Source organism: Dendronephthya gigantea, unplaced genomic scaffold, assembly GCF_004324835.1.
Source record: "Dendronephthya gigantea isolate DGI-Jeju-01 unplaced genomic scaffold, DenGig_1.0 000023F, whole genome shotgun sequence".
Lineage (NCBI taxonomy): Eukaryota > Metazoa > Cnidaria > Anthozoa > Malacalcyonacea > Nephtheidae > Dendronephthya > Dendronephthya gigantea.
Genome location: NW_021163033.1, coordinates 1,224,752 through 1,249,256, shown reverse-complemented (window position 1 = coordinate 1,249,256; position 24,505 = coordinate 1,224,752). Strand labels below are relative to the sequence as shown.

The 24,505-nt window shown below is 38.8% G+C and overlaps 2 protein-coding genes across 2 annotated transcripts; both read right to left on the bottom strand.

The window, feature by feature from the left end:
* Window positions 1–8,492: 8,492 nt before the first annotated feature.
* On the bottom strand, window positions 8,493–14,150 carry LOC114522554 (heterogeneous nuclear ribonucleoprotein K-like). The gene is made up of 16 exons (XM_028543270.1): window positions 14,047–14,150; window positions 12,914–13,007; window positions 12,656–12,831; window positions 12,553–12,576; window positions 12,183–12,215; window positions 11,853–11,896; window positions 11,272–11,344; window positions 11,081–11,194; window positions 10,834–10,854; window positions 10,633–10,684; window positions 10,508–10,563; window positions 9,847–10,104; window positions 9,546–9,641; window positions 9,419–9,468; window positions 9,098–9,217; window positions 8,493–8,699 (listed from the first exon to the last, which is right to left on the bottom strand). The coding sequence occupies exons 2-16, from the start codon at window positions 12,963–12,965 to the stop codon at window positions 8,669–8,671; spliced, it is 1,200 nt and encodes a 399-aa protein (XP_028399071.1). The 5' UTR covers window positions 12,966–13,007; window positions 14,047–14,150; the 3' UTR covers window positions 8,493–8,668.
* A 449-nt stretch (window positions 14,151–14,599) lies between these two features.
* LOC114522591 (ubiquitin-associated protein 2-like) lies at window positions 14,600–24,348 on the bottom strand. Its single transcript, XM_028543323.1, has 26 exons — window positions 24,261–24,348; window positions 22,578–22,703; window positions 22,428–22,505; window positions 21,954–22,064; window positions 21,664–21,829; window positions 21,106–21,585; window positions 20,964–21,015; window positions 20,712–20,800; window positions 20,555–20,611; window positions 20,344–20,408; window positions 20,120–20,250; window positions 19,407–19,782; window positions 19,030–19,092; window positions 18,650–18,727; window positions 18,531–18,556; window positions 18,186–18,378; window positions 17,740–17,994; window positions 17,414–17,648; window positions 16,813–16,889; window positions 16,633–16,683; window positions 16,494–16,560; window positions 16,155–16,354; window positions 15,998–16,076; window positions 15,655–15,732; window positions 15,468–15,526; window positions 14,600–15,245 (listed from the first exon to the last, which is right to left on the bottom strand). The coding sequence occupies exons 2-26, from the start codon at window positions 22,659–22,661 to the stop codon at window positions 14,958–14,960; spliced, it is 3,438 nt and encodes a 1,145-aa protein (XP_028399124.1). The 5' UTR covers window positions 22,662–22,703; window positions 24,261–24,348; the 3' UTR covers window positions 14,600–14,957.
* Window positions 24,349–24,505: the final 157 nt, after the last annotated feature.

The window sequence follows — 24,505 nt, the reverse complement described above, 5'->3', positions numbered from 1 at the left end:
AAAATGGCGTAATTCAAGTCAAATTTACACCCGAGAGAGCAGATATGAAAATCACTTGCGTGGCATCCGGCGAAAAAGCTCAAGTACTATCTTGTTCCACAGAAGCAACCGATGTTGATTTCTATGAAATGGTCTCTGAATTGTTTCTTAACGCTTCTGTGACCGTGATGATCAACTGCAAACCTTTGGGGAAGAGAAAGGTGAAACTTACTGAGTATGGCATACGTGACGGGTCGCGAGTTAACGTCAATGTTGGTGGAATCGGTGGCGATAACTTTCGCACGGGTGTTAAGAATACAACTACAAAGAAAGTAGGCGAATTGAGAGCTGGAGCAACAACCTTGGAGGGCGAAAGCAAGCAAACGTTTCGAAGCGGTAAAGGTTTCCCAATTAACGCATCCGGTAAATGTTTCCCAATTGACGCATCCCTGACGCAACCCTCAACCTACGTCTTGTTGCCCATTAGAATGTAACTCCTCTACCTTCTACAGGTAATCCAACCCCCCTCACAAGAGCTACCCTCATACCCCCTCCTGTCCCTAACTTAAGTAAACAAACCACGCACCCTTGATTTCAAAGTCAAGTTGACCGATGATTATTATCATTCATATGTAATGTGACAGACTTTAAAAGAAGTAGACAGTTTCAGTTTTATATCTAGCACGATATATTCAGTTTTACAATATATCTGCATGATTTTCTTTTGGAATAATCCTATTTTAATGTCGGTGTTATATTAAATCGTACCTACGTTTGTTATAACATATCAATCTTGATTTGTTTGTCCCAAAGTCCAAGGTCTTGTTACCTGTGAGAAGTGAGAACGGAAAATCATTTTTTCTTCTGGGGATTCAAGCCAACCCCCCTGGCAAAATAGATCCTTCCCAAAATGCTTTTCTTTCTGATTTAAAAAAAAGGGAATTTCCCTCTGGGATTTCCCCTAGTAAAACGAAAGCTTCGGATTAAAAGCATATCCAGCAAGAAACATTGTTAAGACTTTAGTAATACCAAAACATGCTAAGTATTTTGAATTCTGAACTCGTACTACCTACTACCAGGCGAACCAAGCCTGGCTACCGCGGCTTTCTCTTAGAGCTTAGTCGGGAAATGAAAACTGAAGATTTTAAAGACTTAAAATTCGCAATGAAAGACTTTCCGTCTGGCGAAATTGAAAGATTGAACGATCCACGCGATGTGTTTTCATACTTGGAATATCGCAGTTTACTTGGACCAGAAAAACTCGATGTGCTTCGTGGATTTCTTGAAGAAATCGACAGACCAAAATTGATTGAATTGGTCGATGACTTTGATGACGCTGACTCGACATACCCTCTGAAGCCGAGATCAGATGGTGGTCTCGAGAAAGATGGCTACAGCGTTACTGTTGAAGGCGGTCGTCATTTTGACACAAGTGAGGGCGAATTTGTCGAAGTTAGAAGTGGATCGAACTACGGTCTGACGCTGATCAACAACAATAACCATAGATGCGAGGTCAACATTCAGGTTGACGGCTACGAAATATTCCCAAAAGGATTATTGTGGCCTCTAAAACTACCGGTCACGGTTGAGCGTCCTCCCAAAATCAAGGAGAAATTTAAATTCTTCGCAATTCGCGATGCACCAAACGGATCTGGCATCAACAAGTGGCGTAAAGAAAAGAATGGCGTAATTCAAGTCAAATTTACTCCCGAGAGAGCTGATATGAAAATCACCTGCGTAGCACCCGGTGAAAAAAGTCAAACTATATCTTGTTCCACAGAAGCAACCGATGTTGATTTCCTCAAAATGGTCTCTCAAGCGTTTAATAACGCCGTCGTGACAGTCGCAATCTACTCATGGAAACCGATGGGCAAACATGGGGTGAAACTCACTGAATATGGCTTACATGACGGTTCTCGAGTTAACGTGAATATTGGTGGAATTGGTGGTGTGAAACTTCAAGTACCTTTTAAAAGGGAAAAGAAAAAAGTCGACTGGAGAGCTGGAGCAACAACCTTGGAAGGTGAGACTGATCAGAAGTTTACAACAGCACCAGGCTTTCCAGTTGACCCATCCCTTGCGGTCACCCTCAACCTACGCCTTGTTGCCCGTGAGAATATAAATCCTTTACCATCTACAGGTAATCCAACCCCCCTGACAAGAGCTACTCTCATACCCCCTCCTGTCCCTAACTAAAGCAATGCCAAAGGTGACCACTGCACCTTTCAAGCTAATGACCGGAACAATGCACTATTCCACCTTATCCATAAAGCATGTAATTTACCTATATACTATAGTATAAGTATATGTAGTATGGTATTTTATGCTCAATAAATTAAGGCGAATAGAAAATAGTTTTATCATAGAAAATAGTGAATATTCTTTAAATACTATAAATATGTAAATATAGATCACGTGATTGTACTGCATGCGTTATTTTATGGAAAATCATTAACTGTCTTGAAAATTATAATAAGGAAAAAGGAAAATTAAATACTAGTTTGACTACATCATTATATTAACTATGACTAAATGGAACAATGACATTCGATTTGACATGAATACTTATGCAGTCCACTTGGAACTTACTCATGACTGAGGAAATAACCTCTGGTTTCTAAACTTTTTTTTAAGAAATATTATACTCTTTTTATGTAATTTTAAATGAAATTAAAGTTGTTTATGAAATATCTCTGGCTCAAACAATATGCAGTAATGGCTAACTCCCATTCCGCACGACACTACAATTTTTTCATACATCGCCCCTCCGCACACCGCCGCCATTTTTGCGAATCTATTGCGGATATGCAGGCCGTGTAGACTTCACTCCGAAACACATATAGGTGTAACACCACGTTTATTCACTTCACTTATGGATACATAAAGTAAAAGACGAGAATATAACTATATAAGACTCTGGGTAACTAAAATCGGTGCTTGTAAACGAAGCACGAACGGTCTCTCGTCTTCAGCTCTTCATTTGAAGTCATTTATTTACACTGTTCGAGATGGGAAGGCCAAAACTTAAAACTTCTTGCCAGAATATTCACGAACGCTGAAAGTATACAACACGAATGAGATCCCTTTCATTAAAAACCACTTTGTCACACAATATCAGCAAAAGGAATAAATATACAATTCACGTGATTTATGTATTATGTATTGCAAAACATGTAAAATTAAGTGAATTGCTTGTCTCAATAAATGTGATGTTGATTGTCTCAATAAATGTGATGTTGATTAAATAAATAGTATTTAAATAAATGTGGTATATTTTTGGTCATATGCCATGCATTGAATGACCATTGATAGTGAAATACTAGCAGTCACAAGGAAAAATTGTTTCTTAAGAGAAAATCATAATCAAAGGTATTGGCCTACCAAAATCCTTACCAACCATCACCAGGTTTAAAAGTAGACAAGGTTATATAATTAAGTGCGAAATATACAAACCATTTTTGCATCAAATATTGACCGTGGTTGATCTGATCTTGTGTTCCACTGATTGTTATAATTCGGTCGTAGGAACCAGGCATTGGTTCGTCAATCTTGATGTTGGCACCCGTATCGCGCCTGGTAAGAACATTTTAACCATCATCACTCATACTGAATACTATAGCACATAAACCAGTTACAAGAACTCTTGTCCTGATTCATCAAAAAGGTATTCTTGGCAAACATGTACCCATTATACCATGAAAAGCGACTTTAGGAAAAAAATTACAGACAACTGTCCGTTGGAAGAAAAAAGGAGATAAAAGCACGACTTTATACCTGATTCGGTTAATTCTGTTCCCACCAGGACCAATGATAGACCCAGCCAGCTGAAAATGAAAGTTTTTTTTAGGATCTGATCTGAGGAGCTCGGTCAATCCGAGATGAGAATTTTGAAAAAGACTACGATGTGTTAAGAACTGTTAATCTTACATCTTTCGGGATGGTAACTTGTGTTGTGGTGCTGTTTGGATCAAATTGTTGCGCCCCGGGATTCGCGTTGAAGTTGTCCACAGGAAAATCACCTGGCTAGAAGAGTATATATTTGTTTACTTATATTTACCTGAATAAACTATATGTTGTACTCTCACAAAAAATATTCATATACTGAAGGATAGGTTCGTGCAGGGTATTATTATATATATATATATATATATATATATATATATATATATATATATATATATATATATACTCACCATTTGCCCTCCACCAAACATTCCTCCAGGGGGTGGCCCCCCTTCCATAGGGCCGGGTCCAAAGTTTGGACCACCTCCACCGCTATTTCCACTACGTCCAGTATACACTCTCCCCCCACCTCTACCACGCCCTCCTCTACCACCGCGTCCTCGGCCCCCACGTCCGAATCCCCCACCTTGGTGGAAACCGCCGAAATCACCGTGGAACGAACCAACTTGGCTGGGATCGTACAGGTTGATCTGGCCTTTGGTCGGTGTCTGGATGGATATGAGAAAGAATTGTACTAAAATTTTATTATGTGTACGCACACGAGCGTCGTTTTTGAGCGCTTTCAAAATCGTTTTTGTCTAAGAAAAATTTGCCTAATAATTATATGTTAAAATTTGCCTAATATGTCCAAGAAAAATTTGCCTAATATGTTAAAATAGCTTAAACTTTTATTGTACATTGAATGGGTGTTTGAAACCGCTTAGCATAAAAACGAATGTGAAAACGCTTGAAAACTTTACCGTGTTCACATAGTCTTAATATCTATTTTCATAACTTTATTGGGAACTTTAAACGTGAACTCCATTGTTTTACTGGCCGTTTGGTTCGTTCAAAGCATTATTCCGTCATCTTTCTCAATTTCGGAATATTTTCTAGAAACATTTTGCTCTTACCTCTCGTAATGTTTCACAGATATTTTGAACGCAGTCGACAATGTGATCAGGTGTTCCTGAGAAATATGGTTGAAATATATTTCATTAGAAAAGGCGGGAAAAATCAATGAAATCATCATATAAATAGTACCTTGAATGGCCACAATTCTTTCTGAGGATTCAGGAAGACAATCAGGGAATACCTGAAACAAACGATAGAAATTTTCAGACAAAGATACAAAAAACATCCATTTTAATAGTCATTTTAAACATCCCATGTTTAATAGTTGTGGCAAAAATCAACACATTGAAATAAAAATTGCATCTCACCTTTACATTTGTCTTTGTAGCCTATTTCAAGAATAAAATAGCCGTTAAAACCTTGAAAATATTTTATGGGACAGACAGTAATGTTGTGCTATGACTCAGTTTAAAAGATTCCAAAAAAGATTTTGATGTGGTAAAGCAATTATAGAAGGTGGCATCATAGACTGAGGCAGAGGAGGCCAAAAAAGGGTTTAAATGGATATAGCAACAATCTTTTTAGTACAATTATCCAAATTCTTCAGGCAGACCTACCTCTCTTAAACTCTTAATTTTGGATCCGCCACGTCCAATGATACTGCCAGCCTGGCTCTGTTGTACCAGCATCTGAATCTCTGGGTCATCGCGAGGGTTCACTCGCAGTTGAGACTGGAATGGTAATTTCAGTTTTTCAGATGATGAAAATCTAAGGTAGCATGTTCATGTTGAATATTGCAACAACATACCTCGCATATCTTGGGAATGCATTCATGTAAGATAGTTAAAGCTGATCCCAGGACAGCATTGATGCTCAGCACTCTGAAAAAGGAAGGATTTTATCTAACACAAGAGTGGATATTATACCCTGTAAATGTGCAATTCACCCAGAGAATATCAAAATTGTGCAATTCACCCAGAGAAAATCAGTCATCAGTCACCAAGAAATGGCAAGAACTTCATAGAAAAGATCAGAAGAATTTCCCAAGAATCAGTCACCAAGAATTTCGCCCCGCTAGGCATAAGGCATTGGTCTATAACAACACTGAATATAAAAACACTGTGTGCAGGTCTTATAAAAAACATTGAAGTGTGCAGGTCTAAAGAAGTTCTACACTAGTCCGTTCTGCGCATAGGTTCTGCTCATAACAAGTGTGGGCCCTCTGATGAGAAAATTCCCTAAATTTCGCATGTTTCTTATTTTTTCTTAACATAAACTCTAGTTCATATTAATTTACAAGCACAACGAACCTAAATAGTGTTAGATATTCAGACAGCACATCGTATTTTAAAAAATAGTGAAGTTCAAAATGTAAACAAACCGTTTGTTTACATACGGACTTGACTTCTACTTTAATTGAATTAAATTCAAAATCAAATCAATTCAGATCAATTCAATTCAATTAAAATCATTTCAAATTATTTCAATTTGAATCAAATCAATTTCAATCGATTCAATTCGGATCAATTTGTAGCAGGTGTTGGACTTATGCGTACGGTTATGACGACAGTACAGGAACATAAAGTTTCCCCCCGCTGTGTTTTCATATAAATTGTTTCTTCCTGTAGGCCTCAATAACATCCCCTTTGGCATTGTAGTATACTTATCCCTTATAGATCAAGGTCTAAGTCGAAAGTATACTGACACTTCTGAAAATGCTAAAACCAAGCGATACTGCGAGTTCTAATACCGCAGTATCCACAACCAAGCCTGGCTATCGAGGCTTTCTCTTGGAGCTACATCGGATGTTTAAAGAGGAAGATTTAAAAGAGCTTAAATTTGCAGTAAAAGATGTCATTCCTGCTGGCAGTTTGGAACGACTGCATGAGCCACTTGATGTGTTTTCAGCTTTGGAAAATCTCTGTCAACTTGGACCAGACAATCTTGGTGTTCTTCGTGGATTCCTTGAAGAAATTGATCGACCAAAAATGGTTGAATTACTCGATGCCTTTGATGACGCAGGTACAAAATTTCCTTTGAAGCCAAAATCAGATAACCGTCTCGAGAAAGATGGCTACAGCGTTTCTGTTGAAGGCGGTCGTCATTTTGATTCAAGTCAAGGCGAATACGTTGAAGTTAGAAGTGGGTCGAACTATTGCCTGACTTTGATCAACAATAACAACCATCGATGCCTGATCAACATTCAGATTGACGGCTACGAAATGTTTCCTGAGGGAATCATTTTTCGCCCTAAACAGAAGTCGACGATAGAGCGGCCGTCAAGAGTGGGAGAGAAGTTTAAATTCTTCGCCATACACGATGCACCAGACGGATCTGGTATCAACAAGTGGCGTAATGAAAAAAATGGCGTAATTCAAGTCAAATTTACACCCGAGAAAGCAGATATGAAAATCACTTGCGTGGCATCCGGTGAAAAAGCCCAAGTACTATCTTGTTCCACAGAGGCAACCGATGTTGATTTCTATGAAATGGTCTCTGAATTGTTTCTTAACGCTTCTGTGACCGCGATGATCAACTGCAAACCTTTGGGGAAGAGAAAGGTGAAACTTGCTGAGTATGGTATACGTGACGGGTCGCGAGTCAACGTCAATATTGGTGCAATCGGTGGCTTTCGCACGGGTGTTAAGAATACAACTACAAAGAAAGTAGGCGAATTGAGAGCTGGAGCAACAAGCTTGGAGGGCGAAAGCAAGCAAACGTTTCGAAGCGGTAAAGGTTTCCCAATTAACGCATCCGGTAAAGGTTTCCCCATTGACGCATCCCTGGCAGTAACCCTCAACCTACGCCTTGTTGCCCATGAGAATGTAATTCCTCTACCTTCTACAGGTAATCCAACCCCCCTGACAAGAGCTACCCTAATACCCCCTCCTGTCCCTTACTAAAGTAAAGCCAAAGGTGACACTGTACCTTTCAAGCTAGAACAATGCACTATTATTCCACCTAATCCATAAATCATGTAATTTACCTATATAGTATAGGTATTATAACAAGGAAGAATTTCGTTTTGAACAAATCCGCACATTTGTTTGCATTTTCAGGCAGAGCCAATCAGAATTCCTAGATTTTTAATACTTCATGTAAAATGGCAAATGATGTAACTTCTTATCGGAAGTAGTCAAGATTTATGCATTCTGATTGGCTTACTGAAAATGTAAACAAATATGCTGCAATCAGCATATTTAACAAAAACGAAATTTCCTCTTGTTATAGATATAGATCACGTGATTGTACTGCATACGTTAATTTTATGGGAAATCGTTGGATAACTGTCTTGAAAATTTCTTAAATGACATAATAAAGCGAACAATATTGATATTAATACGAAAGAGGAAAGGAAAATTAAATACTAGTTTGACTACATCATTCTATTAACTATGACTAAATGGAACAATGACATTCGATTTGACATGAATACTTATGCAGTCCACTTAGAACTTACTCATGACTGAAGAAATAACCTCTGGTTTCTAAATTTTTTTTAAGGAATATTATACTCTTTTTATGTAATTTTAAATGAAATTAAAGTTGTTTATGAAATAACCCTGGCTCAAACAATATGCAGTAATAGCTAACTCCCATTCCGCACGACACTACAATTTTTTCATACATCGCCCCTCCGCACACCGCCGCCATTTTTGCGAATCTATTGCGGATATGCAGGCCGTGTAGACTTCACTCCGAAACACATATAGGTGTAACACCACGTTTATTCACTTCACTTATGGATACATAAAGTAAAAGACGAGAATACAACTATATAAGACTCTGGGTAACTAAAATCGGTGCTTGTAAACGAAGCACGAACGGTCTCGTCTTCAGCTCTTCATTTGAAGTCATTTATTTACACTGTTCGAGATGGGAAGGCCAAAACTTAAAACTTCTTGCCAGAATATTCACGAACGCTGAAAGTATACAACACGAATGAGATCCCTTTCAATAAAAACCACTTTGTCACACAATATCAGCAAAAGGAATAAATATATAATTCACGTGATTTATGTATTATGTATTGCAAAACATGTAAAATTAAGTGAATTGCTTGTCTCAATAAATGTGATGTTGATTGTCTCAATAAATGTGATGTTGATTAAATAAATAGTATTTAAATAAATGTGGTATATTTTTGGTCATATGCCATGCATTGAATGACCATTGATAGTGAAATACTAGCAGTCACAAGGAAAAATTGTTTCTTAAGAGACAATCATAATCAAAGGTATTGGCCTACCAAAATCCTTACCAACCATCACCAGGTTTAAAAGTAGACATGGTTATATAATTAAGTGCGAAATATACAAACCATTTTTGCATCAAATATTGACCGTGGTTGATCTGATCTTGTGTTCCACTGATTGTTATAATTCGGTCGTTGGAACCAGGCATTGGTTCGTCAATCTTGATATTGGCACCCGTATCGCGCCTGGTAAGAATATTTTAACCATCGTCACTCATACTGAATACTATAGCACACAAACCAGTCACAAGAACTCTTGACTTGATTCATCAAAAAGGTATTCTTGCCAAACATGTACCCATTATACCATGAAAAGCGACTTTAGGAAAAAAAATACAGACAACTGTCCGTTGGAAGAAAAAAGAAGATAAAAGCACGACTTTATACCTGATTCGGTTAATTCTGTTCCCACCAGGACCAATGATAGACCCAGCCAGCTGAAAATGAAAGTTTTTTTAGGATCTGATCTGTGATCTTTTTTAGGATCTGATGTGTTAAGAACTGTAAATCTTACATCTTTCGGGATGGTAACTTGTGTTGTGGTGCTGTTTGGATCAAATTGTTGCGCCCCGGGATTCGCGTTGAAGTTGTCCACAGGAAAATCACCGGGCTAGAAGCGTATATATTTGTTTACTTATATTTACCTGAATATACTATATGTTGCACTCTTACAAAAAATATTCATATACTGAAGGATAGGTTCGTGAAAAGGACATATATATATATATATATATATATATATATATATATATATTATATATATATATATATATATATATATATATATATATATATATAAAATTATGTATACTCACCATTTGCCCTCCACCAAACATTCCTCCAGGGGGTGGCCCCCCTTCCATGGGCCCGGGTCCAAAGTTTGGACCACCTCCACCGCTATTTCCACTACGTCCAGTATACACTCTCCCCCCACCTCTACCTCGCCCTCCTCTGCCACCGCGTCCTCGGCCCCCACGTCCGAACCCTCCACCTTGGTGAAAACCGCCGAAATCACCGTGGAACGAACCAACTTGGCTGGGATCGTAAAGGTTGATCTGGCCTTTGGTCGGTGTCTGGATGGATATGAAAAAGAATTGTACTACAATTTAATTATGTACGCACACGAGCGTCGTTTTCGAGCGCTTTCAAAATCGTTTTTGTCTAAGAAAAATTTGCCTAATAATTATATTTTAAAATTTGCCTAATATGTCCAAGAAAAATTTGCCTAATATGTTAAAATAGCTTAAACTTTTATTGTACATTGAATGGGTGTTTGAAACCGCTTAGCATAAAAACGAATGTGAAAACGCTTGAAAACGTTACCGTGTTCACATAGTCTTAATATCTATTTTCATAACTTTATTGGGAGCTGTAAACATGAACTCCATTATTTTACTGGCTGGTTGGTTCGTTCAAAGCATTATTCCGTCATCTTTCTCAATTTCTGAATATTTTTTAGAAACATTTTGCTCTTACCTCTCTTAATGTTTCACAGATATTTTGAACGCAGTCGACAATGTGATCAGGTGTTCCTGACAAATATGGTTGAAACGTATTTCAATAGAAAGGCGCGAAAAATCAATGAAATCATCATATAGTACCTTGAATGGCCACAATTCTTTCTGAGGATTCAGGAAGACAATCAGGGAAAACCTGAAACAAACGTGGGAATTTTTGAAACACAGATACAGAAAACATCCATTTTTTGGCCGACAGAAATTAAACAGATGCTGAATGTCACACTGACTGAGAAAAAATCTCCCATGTTTAATAGTTGTGGCAAAAATCAACATGATATTTACCTTTACATTTGTCTTTGTAGCCTATTTCAAGAATAAAAAATCTGTTAAAACCTTGAAAATATTTTATAGGACAGGCAGTATTGTTGTGCTATGACTCAGTTTAAAAGATTCCAAAAAATATTTTGATGATGTGGTGAAGCAATAATACTAGGTCGGGCATCATAGACTGAGGCAGAGGCAGGCCAAACAATGTGGTTTAAATGGATATAGCAACAATCTTTTTAGTACAATTATGAGGCAGACCTACCTCTCTTAAACTCTTTATTTTGGATCCACCGCGTCCAATGATACTTCCAGCCTGACTCTGTTGTACCAGCATCTGAATCTCCGGGTCATCGCGAGGGTTTACTCGCAGTTGAGACTGGAATGGTAATTTTAGTTTTTCAGATTATGAAAATCTAAGGTAGCATGTTCATGCTGAATATTGCAACAACCTACCTCGCATATCTTGGGAATGCATTCATGTAAGATTGTTAAAGCTGAACCAAGGACAGCATTGATGCTCAGCACTCTGAAAAAGGAAGGATTTTATCTAACACAAGAGTGGATATTATACCCCGTAAATGTGCAATTCACCCAGAGTGTTAAAATATATCAATTTATAATTGTGTGTATTAAGAATGAAAATTGAAACTTTAAAAAAGCTCATATCTTTCTTCATTCATATTTTCATAAATTGATGATTGCCATCAACAAGACTGCAGTTTGGCATAGAAATATACCAGGAATAAAACGAATAAACTGTATAACAGTATATGATATATCATCAAATGATATATTACATCATATGTTTTTCAACCAATCTGATTTTTAAAGACTCTTTCCAAAGTTTGTTAAAAGATGTGCATTCTTGAGTAGATTTCCACTCGAAATTCGTGCAAGTTGTGTTTCAACCAAATCAACAATACAAGGGAACCCTTCAACCGTCAAAACAGTCCACAAAACAAACTACATTCCAATGTAATTGACTAATGCAACAGCACGAACTCCTGGGAAGGAGGGAGTATAACGGGACATACCGCTCTGGGCAACTTGTGTCGGGGATATTGACTGTGGCTTTGAACTGCGGGACCAGGGTGTGTTCAGAATGGGCATTATGCGTGAACAGACAGGGTTGGCGAATAATCCAGGGAGGAGATTTCATTCAGAGTTCATCCAAAGGTTCAAGCACGTACAAGGGCAAGAACCGGGCATCAAGTATTCGCAGGGCAGGGCATTAAAGAAAAAACAAGCAAATACATTTAGTATGAAGAAATGCAAGTCAACAAGGTTAAACATGACCGTGTCACATGCCACCACAGTTGATAGCTTGCAAGCGTAGAGCTTGATGATAATATACAGTACAGTACCTGTTCTCTCAGTCGCTTGATATTTGAACCTCCCTAAACAAAGAAAAAAAACATTGCAATTTCAATTATTTGGTAATAAAGATGAAACTTAGGGACCTTTAAAACTTAATTGGTTTCCATAAGGTGGAATCTTTCGCTTTTGATTAATTACATTTTATTTATAACACAAATTGGTGGATTGCGGATACAGGGCTTGTGTGACCATTTAGGACTTAACAGTTAGATCTTTCCCAAGATTTTTTGGGTCTGAGATGACAATTTTGGAATTCAAAGATTTAATCATTGGTACGGTATGTAGAAAATTTCCACTTTGCTTATATTGGTTTGCAGTCACATGGAAATGTTTCAGTTAGACAATACCATTACTAACCTTTCCAATAATACCACCAGCATCCTAAAAAGATACAAAGAAAATACCATTAATGAATTGGATATGTTTTTACCAGACTCATTTAAACACCAACATTACATACTTTGCTGTTCACCAAAATCCTGAGAATGGTGTTTGGTCCTTCACCAGCTTCTACACGCATTCTTTTTGTTACATGCTGTTCATATCCATCTGATTCATCAACTGGACGCTTGTTGGAAAAGCTTGGATTTTCATAACTCTGGTCATCATAGGTCTGGTTGTTGTCATATGTCTCAGCTAGTTTGGAATAAGAAATGTCCAATTTGAGAGCACAACATACAACCAGCATATCAAATATGATAATAAAAACCATACATACTTTCTACTGGTGCACTTTCTGTTGTTGGTACTGGGACTTCACTGGATGCCATAATGACCTAAGCTACCACAGACAGAGTGTCTTGAAAATGGCCCTTTTAAAACGAAATAAAAGCACATTAGTATTAATCAATGCTTTTCTGTTACCACATCAATGTGATCCCAATAGATCATGCAATTTTGATATCCTAAAAATGTTATGTCTTGGGTAATTTTGATTCATTTGACCATATTGAAAAGCACCGTATAACAGTATACAGACACAGTATCAAGTTTCACTTTATGAGCCACAATGTTGGATAATTCTCATTTTAGGATGCACAACTGTTGGTACATTAATGAAAGACCATTGGAAGGGATGTAAATTCAAGTAGCATTTGTTCTAAAATTTTTTCTGTGAAAATTAAATGGTATATATTGTACAATGTCACACTGCAACATTTGGAAGTTCCAGCTTGTGGTTGGAAATTTCTAAGTTTAACGTGAAAATGATGAATAAAAGTAATTATGACACATTCGTAAATGGGTGCCCACACCATATGTCCGCTTTGATGTGATGTATCAGAACAAACTATAGTAAATCTTGTAACTGGATGTGCAAATGTGTACCCTGAATGACCAGAACAAATATCAATAGTGCTAATGAAACATGATACCACCTTCTATAGTCAAAACTTTACATTTTTAGAGAAATGTAAAATCTCCCCAAGTTTTAATGCATGTTTAATCCCAAAATATCGAAAGATTGCTTCAATAAGTTTACCTGTGGAATACAGGTATTTTTGATGAATCCGAAGTACGTAATTGGGCCTGTCCGAACATGAAAACTTAAGTGAAGGCCCAATATTTGGATACTTGAAATTTCCCCTTAGAAAACGAGGTAATATTCAGTTTCATCTCAATTGCTTCTGAAAAGTAAATCTAAGCTAATCTTCTGTCTATTAAACTGAAACACAAACGACAAATCGACGAAAAGGGAGCTCAGCATGTCGTCAGCAGCGGGCAATATGCTGTAGGCCACAATTTTCTGAAGCAATCGAACGAAAAATTACATGCAAAGGAAGTATAAAATGTATTCAAAATACACGAATATATATCTAAGAGTGTATAAACGATATATGTAGAGGGAATTACCAGGTTTAGAGGCCAAAAAAGGTTAAAATAATTGAGGAAAATCTCCAAAGTGCTTCTCTTCCTTGACAAATTTTCAAAACACAAGTCACATGACCAACCGCTACCCGACATGCCTCATGGGAGCGTTTTCGGGCTTCGCATTGCATTGTGGTAGTCATAACCAGTCTACCAATAATAACGCGCGTCTACTACCCTCTGGCAATTCTTCGACATTGTTATTTGTTAAAAATCCATTGAATGGAGAAATCGGACGCACAAATTGTTACAGAAAAATACAGTCTTTCGCAAGTCTTCTGTCTCCACAATTATGACTTGAAGCAGCTGACTTGTTGTAAAAAAGTTTGTAGCAAAAGCGATGACCTTTACGACAAAGAAAATTAGGTCGAAGGCTATAGAAAACGAATGTTTACAGCATTCCGCAAAAGCGTAATTTTCCATGCGTTATTAACAAGGCGCTTAGTAGTTATTATAGCTACTATATAAGCGCCTTGACAAGGGAAGCGTTTAAAGACACAATATATCTCAAAGTTCATTTGACAAATATATCTCAAAGTTCATTTGAAATTTCTTTATTTTCTGCATCTCTTTAGTGCGAAGATATGTACTCTGTATTTGTTTAATAAATTCCAGTCTTTGTTTTAATAGTATCAAACAGTAAGGACGTCACGAAACACACACACATTGTTTATAATACGCCGTATTGCAAAATCCGTCGCAATACTAAGTTACAATGCAGTCAAATGGGAAATTTACATATAATTTACACATCATTTCTCCAAGTATAGAAATATTCTTTCAAAAACGAGAAACAGTCGGGGCGGCATTAAATTCCTACACATTACACCACAAAAATGTTTAATTCGAGGGGGTCCGGGTTCACGAGGCACACTTTTTCCACGGGTTGGGGGGGATCAATTTGTTCCTGACCAAAATGGCTGGTGAGGAGGATATATCGACGGGGCATGGTGAGACTTGTTCTGCGAAACTTTGCCTTGATTCTGCGCCCCCCGGTTTTGGTTCAGGTTGTCCAATTGTTGTTGATGCGAGAGATGATGGCTCGGGAAGAGCGACGGGGGGTGTTGGGTCGGCGCTAAGACAGGCATGATTGGGAAACCTGCAGGATGAGGTTGGTGACCTTGTCCTGGCAATGAAATATTCAATGGCGGCGGTGTTCCACTCAGATAACCTTTGTCGGCAAACTATGTATTTGAAATAAATGACGTTGGCATAAAAGTGATATTTCAGACTGCATTCAAGGTACAGCCTATGAAAGACTTCATTCAGGTCTGAGTTCCTGGAAATGATCAAACTTTATCTAATCTTAAGACTCGATCAAACTTCATCAAATTCTAAGATTTAACTTGAAACTTAACCAAACAGTCGTAATACGTGTTCTACCACCATAGTATAGTAATGCTGACCTGTGGCTTATATGCCGTTGACAAATCTGACGCGCTGTTGCTTGGAGTACTTCCACTCACTAAAACGATATTCATTGAAAATTTACCATCAGCAATGTACAAACAAGTAGTCAGAAGCTCAAGAAGAGCAATTCGTCTGTAAATTACCCACAAAAGCAGGCAGTGTTTGAGAGAGGCGTTTTCTCACCTGGATTGGCTTTACTTTGTGCCGGGTGCTGATATCCTTGTTTACCAAAGTCATGCGTACTTGACAAGCCGTCGTATCCTTAAATTATATTGTCTGGCTTAGTTATGACATCGGAGACAAGACGATTGATCTTAATCAATACGTCGTTATGCTTTTGTTAAAACAGTTTTCGAAATTTCTTCCTCGACAGCAGACTCATTACGAAATGGGCAAAACTTTTGCAGTACACTAAACTTATAAACATCTCGAATCGGGTAAACTCGCTACAGTTGGGAACCAAAATATTGCAAATTATCTTTCCCCCACAACACCTCAGTTTCTTAAAAAATTCACAATTGTGTACCTGACGTGTAGTGCGGACCAAGCTGGTTGGCAAAGGTCTGTTGAAACTGTGTTGTAACGCCAGGTCCTTTCGCAGGAAGCTAAGCAAGAAGAACGTGAACCGTGAGGTTTTAAAAAAGATCTGTCAAAAGTCGCAAACCTTCACAAAACTTGCATACTTGGTACATCTGTGCCGTGTACGGCATGCCGTGTATCATTCCACCGCCATGATAGAAAGCCAGGTTACTCGCGAAGCCAAACGGATGTAATTGCGCATGCGTGTTGATAAACGGAGTCGCCTGCTGTCCATGCGGTCCAGCGGTGAGGGTCGAAGGCACAGGCGAGGAGGTGTCGTTCCTGTTGTACTTGACGTCTGCGCCTAACAGTAAAGATACAGTTAGTTTAAACCGGGGAGGGGGTGGGGGTGAGTCGACAGTGCTGCGAAATGAGATCAATACAAGTGGAGCGACATGTCACGGGGGGGGGAGTGAAGCCAGTCCAAAGAGCGAAGTCCCTACCTGAGTAAGCGTTTTGCACGCCGTCACGTCCAGTCACGGGGAAAGGTATATCGTAGCCATAGGGGGGCTAAAAGGAATAAAAATATACGTTTATATATCTTTGAAATGTGGCAAAGCAAACAAAGGAGGACACCTTTACCATTTGCATTCGCTGCAACATCTGTACATCGTCAAGAGGGTAGGCCAGTGGCTGAAATATCGAGACAACACATGAGCAATGAATCTGGGTACTCTATAGCACACAGTCATCTACACACTAATCGTTTAAAGGAAACATAGATTTTGAGAAATTGCAGAAATTTTTTTGCGAAAAACTTACCGAAAATCCAGCAAATCCAGGAGCAGGTTGCATACCGTAGAGGGGCATTACTCCCGGTGGTAGATTAGGCGGCTTTGCTGCAAGTATGCATGAGATAAATATTAGTCTGTACTGAATTATTTAAAATAATATTATTTCAGTGGAATGTAAAACACACAGGAAGACTAGGAACAAATGGGATGATAATTGAAAATTGGAAATCATATCAGATAATGAATTTAAATTTATAAAATTGTGAATAAAAAGTCGATTTTACAAAACGTTGCTTTTGAATAAAAATACTGAATAAAACATTGCAAAATTGAACACGGAATATATGTTGATTTGATGGTTAATAAACTCCACGCGTTTCAAACTTCCACACACATAACACGCATTTTATCGAAAATATGGAAAACATCTTCGCGAAGACAATCGTAATTTGGTCACCACACTTCAGGCTTAGAATACAGTAACGTTTCCACGCATAACTTTCGTTCACACACAAACGTTTTCGTAAACGTTTTCCACGCATTTTCACGCGTTTAACACGCACAACTACCTGTGAAGACATCCCAATATCCTTGTTCAAAACAGTTGTCTGTATATCGTAATGACTTACTGCCGTGAGCCGCTGGTCGATTGATGACGTTCGTACTTGAAGTCTTTGGCGGTCCTGTAGCCGCGGGCTGTATACCCGAAATGATGCCGGGCGGCGGGCCCGCAGGACCAGATGCACTCAGGCTTACGCCCGCAGGCGTCGGGTTGGGTCTGGTCGTTGACGATGAGGTAACGCCGAGGCGCGACCGCATTGCACTTTGGTCAGCGTGCGGTGAAGGCGAATGGCCAATGGCAGGCTGTTGGGTAAGTAGAAAAAGATAATATTTTTTAGTTTCTCATTAAATAGGTTGAAAATTTCATGGTCGAAAGTCTCGCGATAGTACTTACTGCTTGCTGGTGGACTCTCTCATCCAGTCTCTCGTCAGAGGTCGTGAGAGCCTCGATCTGAGAATGTAACGAGGTCGCTCGACTTGCAACGCCTTCGTTGTTCTTCGCTAGCGACGCCGTCATCGTTGTGGTCAGCGGCATAGGAGAGGTCGACACGTCGACTTTCTTAGCAAGCGCCGTCGTTGACATCGGCGGCGTCTTGGGTTCACGCGGGGGCTCAGCTTTCACTTTCCGAGGACTGGGCTCGGGGGTGATCTAAAGTGAACAATTGATAATTTCAGGTTTCATTTAGTAGGTCAATCCAGTGAGCATTATGAGATCTGAAGCATAAACTGAACTCGTAATACTACTAGTGGGACCTATCAAAATCCAATTCTATGCTAAGTCTATACTTTTTGTATATTCGGGAGATTTAAAATGCGATATTTTTCAATTTTCGCACCAACCTGAGTCATGGCAGATTTTGAGCTGGGTGTGCCTGGCGTTGCGTAATGTCTTGGTGACATCTGTTCGTACGTGTCGACGACAGAACTCTCCGATGTCATTGACGTTGTTGCCATGGGTACGGGTTTCGTGATATTAGAAGGAACAGTGCTGACGACAGCAGCTGGTGAAGCTTGTTGGGGGATGTTCATGTTCCTAGAAGGACAATGCATTGGATGATATGCAAGAAAAAAGCAAGTGGACTATGCTGGGCATAATTTTCGTATCACACAAAGTAACCACACGCAATAAATGGTTGATACCCAAATGAAAAGAGAAACTTTACGGACATAAACACAAGTACTAACCCAGATTGCGGAAGAGGAATCGATTCCTACAAAATAAATGAAATAAATGCCAATTATTTTCTATGAACCATTATCATTCATATTTAAGAAAAATAAATTTTGAGTCTCTTTTTTCCCACCTCTTTCGGCTGCCTTATTCGCGCCTCTTCGGGTTTACCTTTGGTCATCATTTCGCCGTCAAATTCCAGGTTTCCAAACTAAACAATATTGAAGTTTGGTTCAAGTTTTTCACTGTCTGGAAACGGCCGTATTCTACTACAGACAACTGAACTCTAAATACAACTGGATCTCTAAACACTGAACGTAACTTTTGCTGCTAACGAACATGAAGTTAATGAAAAAATCTGTTATATGTAGGAATTACTTTATGTAAAAGGAAAATATTCAAGAACTACAGAATAAGCCGCCAAATAGGCTTTGCTCTTGTGTTTCGATTGTTATGGATTTGTTTCACTGGTTCCAGCAGAAGACTACATATGATTTTGATCTCAATACAAACCTGGACATCAAGAGAGTCCACGCCACCATTGTTTCCCGGCATTTCAACAGCTTGTTTTGGAATCTAAACATTCAATCATTTACATTTTTCACCTAGTTATTGAAAATGCAAAAATTACAAGAATGGACCTCCAATTAAAAACCACACATCTAGATCAATTTTCTAGGTAACACAAATTTAGTATCAAGAATATCGAATATTGAACAAGTAAGAAAGTGCGATGTATACATGATGGCATTAACAGGGGAGGCTATAAAAAGTCGGGTTCTCCATGACTGAAGAGAGTGAATCGCTAGTGCATTATTATTAGATGTTTGTTCAAAAGAATCTAATCAGTGTTCATAGTTCTCATAAACAAGTCGATTACAAATCCTTACCTGTCCTTTCGGTAGTCTTTTCGTGCGACTTTTTTGTTGCCTTTGTGGTTGAGGTGGTTCGGAATCCGCTGCCATATTGACCGCGGGCTGTTGACTGGCGGTCACCTGACCTGCTGACGCATGCACTCGGTCCATCGAAGGCGGGCGGTGATTGGTCATCTTCGTGAGCCCAGCGTTCGCCAAGCTCGCTATACCGGTGTCTTTGGGCGTGGTCGAGGGTGCATCGGTGGGAAGGCCGAATGATTTTGGGGCGTCGCTGGGATACGGTTGCGAGGAGGCGGTAGGTGCGGTAGAAAACCTGGGAGGCTCCTCGTGGTTTTGTAGCAGAGGCGAGGCTTTCGACGCGATCTTTGAACTGAGGATTGCTTCATCATCACTGCACAAGTAGAGGGATATATTAGATAAATATATCAACGTTCACTAACCGACTTGTTCAAACCCGATAAGCGATAAGCCCGGATTGAAATGAAGGGGAAATAAATCCTCGATTGGACCTCAAAGAGTTAAAGATTTACACTAACTCTGGTTTACGGTGATCGGCTTTAGAGTTTAAAATGACCGGGGACTGTGCATACCTGTACTGTGGCCTTGACCGTTATAACATGGGGGGAGATAATGAAGGAGTTGGTAAAAGGTGACAATGAACGGGTACTTAGTGGAACAAGGCGAGTGTCAACCGGTACCAGAAAAGATAATAAAAAATACTTAATTACCATTCAGGCAGATGGTTCACGTGATTCGTCAGATTCTGATCAGCATGATTATCACGTGTTTCCCACGTGTTTGTTTTCTTATCATTCTCCGTCGTGGCCCAGGATGGCATGTTCGATGTATCGTTTTGTTTCTAGGCACCAGAGATGTACATACATTTAACCTTGGAATTTTTTTTCAACCCAAAGCATACTTGTGCAAGCGAATGATAGAAAAAAAATCTCACCTCGTTTCCCCAGTCGTCCGCACCCCAATCTTCCGTGATGCCGGCCGCTTCCGACGATCCCCAGTCTAAAGGTAAGAAACAATGACGTCATGTCACACAGGCGTGATGGAGGGGACAACCTTGCACCCAGGAACACCCAACTAGGGTTTTAAACAGTGGTATTCAAAAATGCAGTTTCTTCATAATATTTTCAAGAAGTAAATGATTTTACCTTTTTCATCTTTCCCCGGAGTTTGTGCATCCCAACTTTCCGAAGTTGATGGAAACTCTGCAAATTTTTCCAAACAATGTGAATAAATTTTTTAACTTTTATAGACGATGATAAACATCAAACGTGCCTTCTCATAAAACTATTTTCACCACCCTACCTGAGCTGTCTTTCGATGGTCCATTTGGCAGTTGTTCAAATCTTCGTCCACCTGATCTATTGTTTGGAAATCTGCCTCCCCTTGATCCCCTGAAAAAATGACATTGGAGAAAGGACGCTAATGAAATGATCTAGTCACTAAACGACTTGTAGAAATGCATATAGGTAATGGTACAATTTTAAAACAGTATTATTTCAAGGTGAAATTTCTTTTCAGCTTGGGGTAAATGTGTTGTGAATGTTTACACTGTACCTTGCTCCTCTACCACCTCGACCCATTCCACCACCACGCTTGTTGAAACCACCTTCACATACAATGAATATACTTAATATTAAACAAACCAGCATTATATGGCACTGTAGATATATCACTGCAATGTTTCTGGTCAACTTACCTCTGCCACCAAATCTTTTTTCACCCCGATCACCACCTCTATCTCCACTATTCCATCGATCACCTCCACGGTCCCCTCGATCACCTCTATCCATGTCACGATCACCCCTATTCACACCACCACGATCACTCCTTTCACCCCCACGATCACCCCTATCACCTCCACCCCTATCATTTTGATCCCACCTATCCTCACGACCACCTCTACCACCCCGATTACTCCTATCATTCCTGTCACGATCTCTGTAATTACTCCTTCTATCCGATTGGTCTGTTCGATCTCCGCTTTGACGACTGTCTCTATCACCCCTCCTGCCCTCCCTGCCACCTCTGCGATCCTCTTGCTGATCCCCTTGGTCCCCCTGTTGATCATCACGGTCCTCTCGGTTCCTGTTTCGTCCACCACCAGGTGGTCTGGTGTTATTCAACGGCCCATTTTGCCTGGGGGCACTGTCAGATATTCTGTCTGTCTGTCCTTTGTCTAAAAACAATTGGTCAATGGTTCAAATTGGAAACACTAGTGGCTGATATAATTTGCATTGACCTACTAATGACTTACTTCTCCTGTTGTTATATTCAACAGACTGTGAACTACCGCCACCCCTTTCCCTGTTGTCCTTTCTGTCTGGCCTTGAATTTCCTGTTTTATCCTTAGGATTGACGGGCGATATGGTATCCGCAGGTTGGCTTTTCTTCTTGCGAGGTTGAAATGTTGTCCACTCCCCCTAATGGTAAAAAACCCAAAATTATACCCCAAATTTCAGACAGAGGGAGATAAAGCAATATATTTTGGTTTGAACCATAGATCCCTGTAGCTGTCAACAGAAAAATAGTGAAAACTTTAAATACCTGGTTGTATTTTCCCTCAAGAAGATTGAGGACTGCTGAGTCTATGTTGTTGTCACAATCATGTAGAGCAATGGCAACCTCGTCTTGCGGCTTTTGTGTCATTTCCACAATCTGGAATAACATGAACAATCATTGACCACAAATACTGGTAAAGAAATGTGATTGAAAAAAAATATTTACAAACAGTGGTCATATGATTAACCACTAGTGTTTGAAATTATACATGGAAAGGCATTTATATAATACACAGGATTGGTAAAGTTGGTTCACTTAGGTTCTCTTTCAAAAGTAACTTTGAAATTTTCTTTTTAAAGAATGCTAAATCAAATTTGTTATTAAAAACCATTTAATAAGCTTTTAACACTAACTTTCGCCATAATTATAAGAAAGTATTATCAATCATTTTTAAATTATTTCAAATCAATACAGAAAGAACAGGTATATAGACTTGATGAACAACAAAAGCCACCTTACCTTTTGAATTTTAGCTGTCAACCATTCTGGATCATCATGATTCAATAACTGAGCGTACTGAACTTGCTCAGCTGTTGGCTAAAATGAATTGCAAAATATTATGATGAGGTTTGGCTTGTTAAATGCAAGTAAGGCACATGTCTTACTCACCTGATATTTGCCTTGAGGAGATTGTTTCCCTGTTTTTGTGGTGCTCTGTTGTCCCCGATTACTGCTAGATGTCCCACCTTTCATCCCCAAAACATACAGTATAATTACAAACTATATACAATGTTTCTAGAAAAAAAAGTAAAGTTTAACATTAGGATTATATCGAGTGCCTAAAAGATTGACATTGCCAAAAAAATTTGATGAACTGGTAGGCCTTTGGAAAAATGCAATGTCAGTTATTCTTGAGGAAATATTACTCGTCTATCTTGAGATTAAACAAAGAATTTAGCAACACAATTTAGATAACGTTTATGCAGTTTACAAACTGTGTATAAATTGTGTTGTTTTCATTTAATTTGTATTCTAAGGTTAGATTAAATGAACTATACAGTTCAGTCTAAGATGCCTTAAAAAAAGCTAGATATATAGATAAGATTTCAATGTTTTTTACACAACAATAATACTACAGTACTCAAAGTAGTACACACAGAAGAGGTCACATGTCAAAATGTTTAAAATTCAATTATGTCATTCCTAGAGATTTTTCAGCCTTTCCCAATTGCTATTGTTTATTCAGACAAAACAAAGCTTTGTATATCACAAACTGTTATAAGTTACAGGATTGTTCAAACACCCAAATCAATGCTGAGCTAAAAAGCAAACACAAATAAAACCCTCGCATGACATGACGATTTCTATATGCAAAAACATTTCCTGTTTTGAGTATTAAGGTCTAGATTTCGCGTCAATGAAATCTTGCAATTTTGAAACCTAATTCTCAAGGAAGCCAGAAATTTCTCAGGAATTTTTTGTACAAGTACAAGGAACTGAAGCGAAAGCGTACATCGTACAATATTTTAGGATGTTTCAGGACGAAATCTGTACGCTTTCTCAAGCATTTTGTACCGGCGACGGGTGACCGTTTCGCTCAAGTATCAAGTGAGAATTTTAATAGCAAGTTCGTATGTCCACAATAGGATAGAGTGTATTTCCGGTGAAAATCAACTTTGCAAAATAATTCTCAGCGAAAGTTCAACCTCAGGATGGCACATGACAGCGCTTTGGAAAATATTTGCGGCAATGAGCAAATTGTTTTGACAATTTAAGCACACATACCGATATCCTTTATGCTGAAGTCAAATAGATTCGTTTACTTTCATTCAGCACATGTTTGAAACATATTTTCTCAGACAGAAAGCGACAAATGGCCATCTTTACGTCGCGTAAAATTAGATTTGAACTTGCTCAGCTTTTGTGAAAAGATGTCATTTAAGCTGATACAAAACGACAGGACTAATCGCTTAATTTTGTTTCCTTTTTGGACAAAGTACAAATTAATACGTGCATATAAACGAAAATGAGTGGCAGCGTTTGCGATACTCTTGTCAACGATTTTTCAAACCGAATTCTGCCCTCGGAAAAAGGCCCAGAGACGCTTTAAAAGAGCACAACTTAAAACCTACTGCTCTATTAACCTTGCACTGGATTTATACTCAAATAGGATGCAAATCCGATACATAACAACCCATTTCTCAGGCATAAACACGCGTACATTTTCTAACATGCCGGCTTTGCGAACATCAACAAGCCGCAAAAAACGCAATCTGCCGTCGTTTGGACCGCTTTGGCGAGGTAGAGGAAAGGAGAATAGTAATACAAACTACACAGAAGTGTCCTACTTACCTACAAAACAAGAAGTGGATAGAAAATCCGTGAAAATCAACACGCTTTCGTGTTCACCATCAAAGCAAATATGTCGAAAAGAGAAAATCTATCACGTGGTTGGTTTCGCGCGAAAACATGAAGCGATGGACTGGGGAGAGGACTGGGAGACTTTAAATTTATGTAAATATGTCGCAAAATGTCGCAGACATTTTGAGATAAATCAGATAAATCACTAACACACTTTGCGTCTTGTTGTTACATAT

Bases quoted from the DNA above. Each gene is read 5' to 3' on its own strand.
- LOC114522554 (XM_028543270.1), bottom strand. From the start codon at position 12,965: ATGGCATCCAGTGAAGTCCCAGTACCAACAACAGAAAGTGCACCAGTA. The intron at 12,577-12,655 runs GTATGTAATGTT...GTATCTTTTTAG, and splicing joins GGATTTTGGTGAACAGCAAA to GATGCTGGTGGTATTATTGG. The intron at 10,855-11,080 runs GTAGGTCTGCCT...TTCTTGAAATAG, and splicing joins AAATAAAGAGTTTAAGAGAG to GCTACAAAGACAAATGTAAA.
- LOC114522591 (XM_028543323.1), bottom strand. From the start codon at position 22,661: ATGAAAGGTGGGACATCTAGCAGTAATCGGGGACAACAGAGCACCACA. The intron at 20,612-20,711 runs GTAGGGTGGTGA...AAAAATTTGCAG, and splicing joins ACCATCGAAAGACAGCTCAG to AGTTTCCATCAACTTCGGAA. The intron at 16,561-16,632 runs GTAAAGGTGTCC...TATTCCTTTTAG, and splicing joins TGTTGCAGCGAATGCAAATG to CCCCCCTATGGCTACGATAT.